Here is a 12,729-nt window from a genome sequence, read left to right on the forward strand (position 1 = left end):
TATTCTTCAAGTTTTAAGTTAAAGTTTCACCATGCGTACAGGCAGCTTTCCTACAAGTGAAGGTAGCAGTGTCCATTAGAACAAGGGTTCTCACCATTTTTCGCTGGCGTACCACTAATTCTAATTTAACACATTAAATGTACCACTAACAAAATGCGTTCAGGGAAAACTTATTTATGTTAATATTATCTTTTGATTTTCTTATATAGTTTGCGTACCACCAGTGGTACGCGTACCATAGGTTGAGAAACGCTGCTTTAGAGCCATCTGAACATGCACTTCAAAAGAACTGCCTCATTCGTTTCTTTTCGTGCGTTATGCGCTCCATTATCGGCCACGCCGGTGCGGTGACTTACGTTACGTAAGTGTTCCTGACGGCTGGCGGAATCTAAGTGTTTGGTAAACAACTGGCCAGAGAACAACTGAACTAAAATTGTTCCAAAGTCAGCTCTGTATCTGAGGAACTAAAATTTCTCACCTCAATGTAGGCCATGTTGTCTAAAAATGATCTGCTTTAAAAATTAAAAGTAAGAAGTACCAATAAAATAGAAGGATATCCCTTAACAAAAGGTTGGAATGAGTTTCTTTTATTGATAAAGAAATTTAATTTATGTGCAAATTATACAATTTTGGACAAGTTTTAATAACATATTAGTGTGTTTATTGTCTGTCTGTTTCCTGCTTTGTACACTAATACGTAAAATATCAAATAAAATGTGGAAATTGTATTGGTTGCTGCATTAGCTAAAATAAAGGAACTGATCTAAGTTATTATTCCAACCTTCAGAGATCATGAGCCTCTTCGTGAGGGAAAATTGACGAGCCAACCCAGTAAAAACCTATTTCACGTGTTTTATGCAAGTCCTGAAAGAAGGAAAACACTAGCAGTCTCCATACACAATTCATGCCTTATTAACAGAGACTACTTTTATTAACTCCAAGAGAAATTTAATTGCATTAAATCAGCCGAGAATCTGTGAGAGAAGAACTTTATACTGAATAGAGTCTGCGCCTTGAAGTTTCGCTCCAAAGTCCAATGCATTACCCGAAGTTTAATAGACTGATAGAGCGGTCTAACTTCCCCATACACTTTAGAGAAGTTGTCTAAACTCTCAGAATTTGGTGTTGCTCTTGTCGTATTACCGAGCCAGTTTGTGAGCTGTGCTATTATTCAAAGACTTTTAGATGAGTTTCGAAAGGAAAAAGGAGGAAATCACTTATTCATTTTGTTATATTTACAAGTAACAGCGCCGAAACTACAACCTGTTCGCATTAAATTCACACATTTGTAGATGAAAACTGCTTTTGGTCAAGCCATTTTTATTTTGGCTGTCATTTCGACCTCGAATCCGGATGTCCCGGGGTTCGATCTCCGACGTGGGCAGAGGATGTTTCCTCTAGCCTCTGCATCCCGACAGGATCTGGGGCACATCCAGTCTCCTATCGAATGGGTACCGGGGTCCTTTCCCGGGGACAAAGCGCGGCCGGAGCGTGACGCTGACCACTCACCCCATCTAGTGCCGAGGTCAAGAATGAGTAGGAGCTATACCACCTCTCCCCCCAAGCGCCTACGGGGCGTGTAGTGGGCCAGCTTTTGCTTCACTTTTTTACAAACTACTTGTACGTAACATAATGTATAGAATTTATTGAGCTCTAGAACTTTTATCTCCTAGGTCTACAAATAGAAAATTAGTTCGTGAGGCTGGGAAAGGCATTTGAAATAGTCACCGTTACATCTCACTTTCAATAAAGAAAGATAGTGTGAGAGATCGGGACGAAGAAAGGAAGAAGAAGAAAGAGACTGACCTAATGAATGAACGAAAAAGAGAATGGAAGGCCCATTGCATAAATGTGAGTAAAGGTCACCGCCAGTTTTTAATAAATAAAATGCATTAATAACGTTCGTGAACCTGAGAAAATCGCTGGTGCCCGTCCGTCAGTTGACTTTCAGCTGTTGAAGTGCAAGGATGTCTTTTTCACAAGTGCAAAGAGTGGTCATTGTCGGACACTATCTAGCACCTCGTTCTTACTTAACTTTCCAGAATGTGTTTAGAGATACATTTCCCGGTTCTCCTGTGCCAAACAAATAGACAGTGTCTAGTCTGGTCAGCCGTTTCTGTGAGACAGGAAGATTTCATAAAACACGAGGAAAAGAGTGAACGCGGTGGACATTTTCAACATTTAATACTTTATTTTTTCCTGATTTCAGTGTAATTTATTTCATGACGAGTAAAACTTGTGTTAGGAAAGAGATCATTCTATATATTCAGAGGTATAGACTTGATAGCATCTACAGCGTCTGACTACCAAAACCTGCCGTAAAATTTTCACGGAAGGAACATCATGATATGTAAGGTTTCTGTGTCCTAAAATCTAACTGTACTTCCAAGATGTAGCTGTGCTGGTGGCTGAGTTAGAGATCTGTCTGTTGAATGAATGCTTCCATTTATTTTCATAGAACCATTGGCCTTTCTTGGGATAGAACATAAGAATCAATCAGGAAAGCTTTTCGTAATCCGTGGAGCACTGCAGCACGTGTTGGGTTAGCGCCGAAGGTTCAGCGGCTGAAGTAATACTTACACCAAGTTTCAAAGCTCAAACTAAAGAGGCACGACGGAGCAATAAATAGCGTTGAGTTGGGAAGAGGGTGTTCACAGAATGTGGTTCACGGCGCCGAACTCATGTTCTGCTAGTTTCGGTTCCTTGAAGATTTCTGTCTTCTGGGTTGTTGCGCCCTGTAGTATGGTAGATGTTTACCAACGTTTCAGAGGTCAAACTGCCTCCGTCATCAGGGCGATGAATCGACCAGACCACACAGCGCAACAACTCAGAACACAGAAATCTTCGTACTCACCGCTGTGAAAACCTCAAATCTTACGGTTCCTCCTTTCTTATCCCTGTAGTCCAAGTCGTGTCCCTAACAAACTCTTTTCAGATGAAGGCAAATATTAAACAACGCAGAAGCGTCGCGATGCAGTGGCTACACTTCCACTCCATATTTACCCTCGGCTCATCGCACTGATGATGGAGGTAGCATGCAACTCTGACACGTCGATAATCTTATACACAAACTACATGACGTAACAACCCAGGAGACAGCCAATATCACGTGTCGAATAGATTATGAAAATTGCATTTACGTGTATACATGTTCCTCAATTGTTATCGAACTCAAATACATCCATGAATTACATTGTTCCTTTATGCGGTACCAGTGTCATGACCCGTTTCGCGTTCTAACTTTATGCGCGTGAAGACTACTTTCTTTGCACAGAATGTGCAGAAATTTAGCACGAAGTCTTATCTCACAAATATTGTACTTAGGAACGCAAATACTTAATAAGACAATAAACAGAAGAATAATTTGCATAAATTTTGAGTAACATTTTTCGCAAGTGCTGGGATGACAAGAGTCACAGCCTGCTTCAAGATGCAGGCATTTGCCTGAAAGTGTTACACGTAAGAAAATACTTTCTTCCTTTCCTAAATTACACTATAACGCTTTAGTGAGCTCTCTGTATGTGATGTTCTTTTTTTATAAATCGAGCCATTTTGAGACAGGTTAATAACTTTACATTTTTACGTGATGCGCAAAATTGGTTATACTGGACCGATGCATACCAAAATAAAGTGTAATAAAAATCCTTTTGTTGTTTCCGAGAAGCGAACAGCATACACGACCTCCAAATGTTCCTTTATTTTGCGAACTTTGTTAAAGAAATGCACGAAATACCTAAAAACTGTAAATAGAGAAAAAAATGATTTTGAGTGATTAAAAATAAGAGCGATGGACACTTTCAGAACATGAAGAAGGAGCAGAAGAAGATAGTATTTTGTTGTTTAATAAAATACAGTAACCAGAAACTCCGGTTTGCGGACCATTGACTGCTAATCCCGAGGTTAAGGTGTTAGTGACGCTGGATTACAACTTCTCTAGGGTATCGGGATTAATGATGTAAACTTTGCCCTTGGCGTAATCCTGCAAATGCTCTTACGAGGCGAAACGTGGTCACCATAAATATTTGCCCAAGATTATCCTGCCGCAGGAAATCAACTCCGCCCTGGTTACAGAATGCCGAGCGGCGTTTCATTACCGTGTCGATTACACTAATTTACTCGGTGTATTATTTTAGAGTTGTTGATTACACTAAAATTAGTTTCACCTTAATTTAAAAGCAGCACTTATAAACATAGTGATCACAGATAGGTTACTATGCTCTATGCATACAAAAATATGTATGATTTGAGGTTTTCACAGCGGTGAGTATGAAGATTTCTGTCTTCTGGGTTTTTGCGCTGTGATCATCGCCCTGATGACGGAGGCAGTATGACCTCTGAAACGTTGGTAAACATTTACCAGACTACAGAGCGCAACAAGCCAGAAGACAGAAATCTTCATATAAAAATAGTTATCGGCCTGATGATGGAGGCAGCAAGGATCTCTGAAATGTTGGTGAGCTTCTACCAGACTACACAGAGCTACAACTCAGAAGACAGCCATGTTAGTAACAGAAATTTCAACTTACTCGAAACATGTAGTTTATTATAATGATTATTCAGTGACGGGCCTGTCTGAGCTTCGGTCTTGACGTTCGAACACAAGGACCATGGGTTCGAACCCTACTCGAAGCATTGATGCACGTATTAGTTTATTTAACGATGCTTTCAGCAGCTGAGACTACATAGCGTCGAATGACAAGACGACAGAGGATAATGAACTGGAAAGGATGTAGAAGGAACCGGTCGTGGCCTAATGTAAGATACTATTCCGAAATTTGCCTGGAAGGACTGAGGATAATCACGCAAAATCTTAGTTAGCGTAGTCGGTATCAAAGCCAACATTTGAACCCAGGACCACCGGAATACGAAGCAGGAGTGTTAGGTACGCTGCATTTTTATGTTGTATGATGTTCTGTGTAAGTAGAGGTCATGCAGCTGCTTTCTGAGGGTTTATGACAATGGTGACATTGCATTGATTTAAATTGTTCACAGACCCGCGGTTTGAGACTAGTTCGACCGGAGGCCCAACAGATGATGGAAGTAGAACGAACTTCCAACGTTCTGGTTCCAGTAATACCTGGACGATGGACAAAGCCCAAAAGAACAGTTTAACACAATAAATTTTTTTAAGAGAGGGTTTTAAAAAGCTGGAAATTATCCGGTCGGCCAAGGCTTGTAGGGCCTGTCAGCGCCTTAGAAACTAAGAATGTATTTATAATAATGCAGACTAGGGATACAGGTAATGTTGGTGGGGAATCCTCTTGGGATATTAAATTAATCGGTTGGAGGATGGAATGCAGGTGAGACTAACTCGGATGTTTTTCAGTGTCTGGCTTGGGAATTAACGGCGTCGAACCTGTAGGCACTACAATAACAGTGTTAGATGTATTTATTTCTCAGAAAGGCGTGTTGGCCAGAATTTGAACTCTGACTTTTAACCAAGGTAACCATGGTAACCATGGTAACCATGGTAACCATGGTAGCCTGGAGGTTCCCCACCCAGTCACTTCGGCGCATGTAGAACTTCATGTAAAATGCTTCTGTCCAGACGTCTGTCCCAGTACATGAAACAGTTGGAGAATGACTGAATGGATTTTTATTACATTTGATATGTGGGTTTTACCGAAATAACGACAGACTCGGTAAAGACTGAAAAATATTATTATCCGACTTTAACTGCAATTTAAATTTATCGACAGATCTTAGTAAAAATCTCCAATACAAAATTTCATGAAAATATGTTCAGCCGTTCTCGAGTTGTTTATTTCATACGGACGGACGGATCGATCTCATACGCGCTCCGCGGGGATGAAAATGCGTCAAAAACGAACAATGTCGCGCGAGATGTGTGAGGAATGTGGGTAGGCACATGAACATGCTCGCGCAGTGACGTTCTATTCTTTCAAACAAATTCAGAAGCACACTGAAGGGGGCATTTTTGAAATGCGAAGACGCAAACCATTAGTTAACTATACGTTTATTAAAGGAATTATTACTACAGGCTATCCATGTTTCATAAAGCTTTCGGATTCATCCTGAATACGCGATCTCCACACCCACCGAGAAATACCCATATATATTTTAATACATTAACATAACAACAGCATTATTAAAACTGCATTCAACGTTTACAAAAGCGCTTCCTAAGCAGCAGATATTTTTTTCGACCACATTTCTGTTTTATAAATATGACACAGCGTTGTCGAAGTTTGAACTTTCTGAGACAAGTCGGTTTTGTTCCGGTGGGTTGTGACGCGTTGTGGACTTGTAGGTACATGCCAACGTTTAAGAAGAAAACACTGCCTCCATTTGCAGGGCTGTAATTTAAATGTGTGTAGCTTAATCATAGTACAAACCGGAAGGAACCAATTTCAAGCAAGAGCTTAGTCAGTAAGCTAACTAGTTCCTTGTTTATTTGGCTGGTAGAACCGCCGGTAATGCAGCTAGCTAGTTAGTTAATTAAGTAGTGGATTTGCTAGTATGTAATTTATTTGCTTAGTTTATATTGTTGTACGTTAGTATCGAGATAATTAGTTAGCTATCTGATGGGTTACTTGGTTAGGTATTTAGTTATTTCGCGATATAGATGTTTAATTGGTTTGTTAGATAGTAAATTAATCGATTAGTTTGATATTCATTGGGCTGGATGATCGGTAAAGTCATTTAAATGACCAGTTTTATGTACTTGTTCAATAAGGAAATTCTCAAATATTTTATATAGGTTTTAATATGTAAAAAGGAAATGTTAAGGTTTCGAAATGGAATGTGGTTGTAATGCAACCTTTCAGGCGTATTTCAAAAGAACAGCTTTGTGTTACAGCAGGAAAATGGATTAGCAGACAAAATGTAAGACGTGTGTCAGACCACTGTGAGAAACTTTGCATGTGGCAGACGAATCGAATCTAGTTCCTGATACAAATCCCTGTAACATAAAATCACCCAAGTGTCCCAGTATGACACGTTCTTCTGAGGTTGATGCATGGTATCGAGACAAACAAACAAACAAACAATTGGTACAGGAAGATGTCTTGTTCAATCTCAAAAGACTGATAAGTTACATTCCTCACACTCGGTCTCTTGACCCAGTATCGTCTCCCTTTGTCTAGCTCGTTTTTCGTATCAAGAGATGTAACTAGAAGCAGGTTTTTCCACAGAAATAGTTTCTAAAGTAAACAAACGAATCAGTCTAAAGGATATGTGTGACGCTGTGTTGGAAAACTTCTCACAATACTTGATTTTCCACACGCAGATGTAGTGAGCTTAAAATGTGGATGGACTAGGATGACGATCGCCATATTAGAAAGTATGGTAATTTAATATTGTATTCGAGTGATTTATTAGGCACTGCTTAGTGTTTCGGAAGTCTTGCCTTAAATTTTTAGCCTGGAAAGTGGCTGATAGGCCTTTTGTGTTTTCTTTTTCTTGGTTCCTCTAGAGAAATTCTTTGCACACACAGCATGTTTGTATGAAGAACAAATATTGACTCCTGTGCATAGATATGACGATAATATTAAATGGATATCAGGGAAATGCGGCTTAAAGCTTGAATGGAGCAAATTGGTTCAGTGGCTGGCCGTCGTGAACACGACAATGAACCTCGTGATGTCTTGAAAGAAATAATGTTTTCTCATTGAATAACATTTTACTTCGGAGATCCTGCATAATTAAATTAGTTATTTACTATCATTGAATAACATCGGTTGATTATTAGTTTTGTTGGGACACTTTGTCCAATACGTATGTTACATTGCGCATAATTATATACTACGAGTGATCGTTCCCTGTTTTAGGATACGGCTCTGATCTTTGAAGATTAATGAGAAAATTGTTTGATTTGTAGGAAGTGAAATTTAGTTCATGGAGTTACTTATTATGGGTATGGAATGATCTCCTTATCTTGGATTTGAAGTTTTCACGGCGGTGAGTCCGAAGATGGCTGTCTTCTGGGTTGTAGTGGCGCTAAAATTCCACGCTCCTACATCTTCCTAGTGGCTTTGATAAAGAAGTTAACATATTATTCAGACAAAAACACTGGGGCACGTAGCAATCCATCTTATGTAGTTTCTAACATTACCGTCACTAAAGAGATGAACATAATTTGTGAGCTTTAATGTTAGTCTTTCTGCTCTGTTGTTTAATTTCTTTCATCATTGCCCTAGCTTTACATGTATACAGACTGAATGTTCAGTGCCTTCGGTATTTTAGGCTTTGTAGTCCCACACAGCCTACCGAAGTCTCTTTCTGGTGTTGTTATATAAATACAGCACTACCACAACATATTCTGTGCATTAACCTACTGAGTCAGTTGGTGGTTTGATTCTGTACGGCCTCTGTAAAAGCATCGTAATGAAGTAGAGTCGTAGCCAGAAGTGGAAGTGAGACTGAGTTTTCACGTTGAGCCAACCAACTAGATGAGGCTAAGGCCTGATCAGTTCTTCTGTGTTAGTTTATTGAGTAACACTGAACCACGAAAGTAAGAAAATGATTTTTATTTTTCGTTTTTCGAAACGTTAGCCGTGTTAACAGATAACACGGTTAATATGAATGCCCCGCTTCTGGTAAAGACTGATTTTCATTTATTTAAAGATCTCATAAATCCCCTGCCATCGTCATGTTTCTGTTGTATAATGCGCAGGTACAATTTGTCGTGGAATATTTGCAGAATTTGGTATTCACTCATTAGTGAGATGCCATTATCAAATCGAGTCTCTTTCTTTACTATCTTCTTCCGTCATTTATTCTCCACATTCAAGACATCTAAATTTTTATTTAATTATCCTAGGTGACAATTACAAATTATTGAGCAGTATTAATTTGTAACAGTTGCACATGCAAACTCGACTCGTGTTTTTGTAACTGGCGCAGCTAGACTCTGATTCGTACTTTCATTGCAATGGCACTGTTAGAACTAATTCTCCATTTTCGTGACAGTGGCACAGCTAGCCATCAGCTGTCGGCGACGGCGTTGCTGCCCTCTCCTGATGGATCCCGGCACCCTTTGGATGTGTATGATTTCGCCGAAGACGATTTGCCTGACAGTCCAGGTCGGCGAAGCAGCTCCAGAGGGCTCTGGGAGTGTCTCATCGGGTGCAGGCACAAAGTAGATCAACAGCTGGCGAGGAGGAGGGTGAGTGTATCATTATAACAAGCAGCAACTAATGAAACCAATTTGTTTGTCGAATTCCGAGTTGGATTAGTAATAATAAGGACGACAGAATATTAATCTCGTAACAAAACATCTTTAAGGATTCTGACAAGAGTAAGCTCATCTGTTATTTACGACATTGTATATCGTCTTGTTTATTTGTTAAAAAACACACAACTTAAATTGGATCTCTTTTCGTCAGCAGGTATAGATAGGAGAGAGGGGTGTTAAACTCTGACGAGTCTCTTAGAGAGATGGTTTACATCAGTGGTATTCAACCTTTTTTGTTCGCGTACCCCCAGATATAATTTCTCTTCAACTTTGTACCCCCAAAGTTGTTGGTGTATAATTCAACTTATACATAGTATATAATCTACATCTAAAATAAATTAAATAAATTACATTACTGATTATACAGTTTTTATCATAATTTTCTTTTTAAATTTCACGTGTCCCCTAAGATGTCTTCGCATACCCCAGGTTGAATACCACTGGTTTACATCACTGGCGTCTACTTCAACCTCATCACAAATAAACAACACCCGCCAGGATAATAACCCATTGCCTCAAGGCGGTAGTAGAGCCAGTTCCTGAAATATGTGTTTGATGTACCTCAAAGATTATTCTGACGTTCCGTTTTTCCTTGAGTTGCGTAGGTGGAACAGGGTCTGCGACTCTACAATCAACATAAGCAACAGGCAGCGGTTCGGAAGTGGCGAAGCGCGCTGAAGAGGATCCGGAAACGAGACGACAAATTCGCACTCCTGGGCTATCTGTACCAAGCGTACATGGACTGGGGCAAGTATAGGCAAGTACACAGATTTATATTTTGATTCTTTCAGATGCAGTCAGTGAGTTGTGCAGAAAATGATTAAATAGTGACGTTAGTACGTGCCACCATTCTCTAGTATTTAACCCATGGCCACAGATTGTAGACAATTCAGGAGAAGAGACCGAATTTAACAACGCTAAAGATGAATTGGTCCAAAGCTGCTAAAACTAAAAACAATCCGAAAGGTCAGAATTGAGACGCTGCACCATGCTTGGTATAGGCTAGTAGCCTACCTATTTGACTAAAATCTTGTATATGAGAAAGAAAGAATTGTAAGTCTTTTACTTCTTTGTTTTGTTTCGTTTTCTGTTGTGTGTCCAATTTTTGTTGCCGCCCATTACTGATACAAATACTAATCTGCTGCCTTACTCGTCGTATTCACTCACTGGGATATTCCGAAAAGAACTTCAGCGCCGTCAACTCACTCACGGCTTCCTTTTGTCTTCCAGCGTGGCATTGCATCCATTTCAGTTGTTTGTTCGTGCCTTCAATAGAACCTTCACTCGTTCATCAATATATTCATTTATTCCAAGCGCATCATTTATCTTCCTCAACAGAGAGGCGCCGTTGTCTAAATGCAAAACCCTTCCTTTATCAAGACCTGAACACGCGGACTACAATCGGAATGGGAAGCAAACAGTGAGTGGGTAGGTGGGTTGTCAGCATCTTCCTGAGTTGAAGACATCCGAGCTCAGTGACGTGGCCTCGTTACGGCGATGTCGCATTCGGAAATAATACCAACTTTTCAAACAATAAGACCTTCGTCCATTTGTCTGCGTTGTTAGCAGCCATACTTCGATGGCGAGGTGCCAAGAAGACATGCCTCACTCAGTCTGCTACACTCCAGCCTTCAACGTCTTCCTCCCGCTGTTACTGTCGCCTGCCGTGCTTCTTTCACACTAATGTGTTCATTTTTCTTTCTCAAATCCACTCCACACGTACATTCATATATGTAGTATTTCCTCTCGGTTCAGTACCTCAAAAACAAACAATAATTTTACTAATAATAACCCTCATGAGGAAACGTGAACAAGGATGAAAAGCTTGTGCTAAGCGTTTCTGTCCAGTAGAAAACGTTGATTAAAAGACTCTTGTCTGACATTGCTATTGACAATTCCAGAGATTCTGCCCGAATCATACATATTCTTTGCCTCCAGTTCGCAACACATAGCTATCATGCTGGAAGACCCGCCCTCGTCGACGGCTTATTCAACTTATTTTCAGTTACCCTCGATATCTAGAGGCAGGCTGCTATTTACGTAATCAAATGACACCATTTGTCAAGGTAATAGGGGAACCAAGGTACGCCAAGGTATTCTTTGAAAAAATTATAATTAGGACTACCAACATTTTCCGGTCTTTGGAATTGAAAAATCGTAACTCTTCCTGCAGATTAGTACGTCATTTAGAAACAGGTTAAAAAAGGCCCGTCTCTGCGAGAAAATGCTAATGATCTTAATATTAAAGCTGTGCCTTCGTAACGAATATGTCATGTAGGTAAAACTCGCATATTTTCTGTCTCTGTGATAGATACAGGGAGGTGTTCTACACTTCACTCTCCTACAATATTTAATCCCAGTTGTGGTCTATTGCAAGACATGTTATAGTAACGGCCATCCCTATAACAAAGCCGCAACTTAAACTACTTCAGTGCCAACCACTATCCGTTATCGCTCTGTTATAACAAAACCTGTTCCCCATCTGCCAAATGAGTCGAAAGTCGAAACTCCCAAGAAAGATCATTGCATTCCGGAAGAACAAAGCGGTAATTCGCTGCGAGAATTCCAAATTATTGGGCCAAAATTTGGAAACTGCCCGTAGTTAGGCAGCTCAAGAATAACCAAAAGACAGATACATCGTAAACATAGGGAATTTAGACGACTGACCATAGTCTTGTTAGTTGTTTTTTTTATAATTCCTTTCTCCTTGTGGCGTCTGTTTGTTGATGTATATTTTCTTTCTTGGCATGTTTTTTTTTGTAGTACGTAAATTACAAATGTACAAGTTATTGCACGTTTTTATTAATGGCAAGCCCACAACAAACGTGGTAGCTTAAAACATAAATATATTGGCTGATAATACCCTGTGCTCTGAATGCAAATCAAGTAGTATGTTACAACACTCAAGTCGTCATTTTTGAGAAGACATAACAGATCTCTGATCCGCCTTCGCCTTCGATTCCGTGTGTCCAGGGAAGCGCTTGAGTTCGCGCATCGGCAGCTAGGTCTTGCCGAAGAGGCCGACAGCCCGAACCTGCGCGCAGAGGCGTATTTAAACCTGGCGAGGGCACATGAACGCTTGGGTGGTCTAGAGCGTGCGCTCGCATACGCTCGTCATTCCTTGTACAACGAGTGTGACCAGTGCCGGACTGCAGGTCACGTGCATCTAACCGTCGGGAGTGTCTACCTAGAGTTGGCCGGCTTCTGTAAAGCGCTGGAGGCCTTCCAACACGCCCACAAGATTGCTCAAGGAATTCAGGACCCAGCCCTGGAACTTCAGGTGATAACCAGATTCGTTCCGTTCTTTTCATGCTAACTAAAATCAGGTGTCTCACCATGAAACCTGCTTCTTCTGAATTGATTACACATTGTTTGGTGCACAGCAGAGCCAAGTAGAATGTAGAAAGTTACATGCTATTTCTCAGTCGCCAACTTCTCTCTTTTGAAGATATATTCACAGGTGCCAGAAATTTTAGCATACAAGAGTGTTCACTGATTCAGCTTTTTGTCCCTTTATCGTTACAAAAGTACTT

General features: G+C 40.3%; 1 protein-coding gene across 1 annotated transcript in view; it reads left to right on the plus strand.

The window, feature by feature from the left end:
• Positions 1 to 12,729, plus strand: part of LOC110837376 (43 kDa receptor-associated protein of the synapse homolog) — a 65,148-nt gene that overhangs the window by 42,481 nt on the left and 9,938 nt on the right. The window contains exons 2-4 of the mRNA XM_022079418.2: positions 8,932 to 9,127; positions 9,802 to 9,953; positions 12,170 to 12,476. Of these exons, the coding sequence (XP_021935110.2) occupies positions 8,932 to 9,127; positions 9,802 to 9,953; positions 12,170 to 12,476 (655 nt within the window). The remainder of the gene's footprint in view (positions 1 to 8,931; positions 9,128 to 9,801; positions 9,954 to 12,169; positions 12,477 to 12,729) is intronic.

Source organism: Zootermopsis nevadensis, unplaced genomic scaffold, assembly GCF_977971745.1.
Source record: "Zootermopsis nevadensis isolate Lab colony 2312 unplaced genomic scaffold, Znev_1.0 Znev_ptg000018l, whole genome shotgun sequence".
NCBI lineage: Eukaryota > Metazoa > Arthropoda > Insecta > Blattodea > Termopsidae > Zootermopsis > Zootermopsis nevadensis.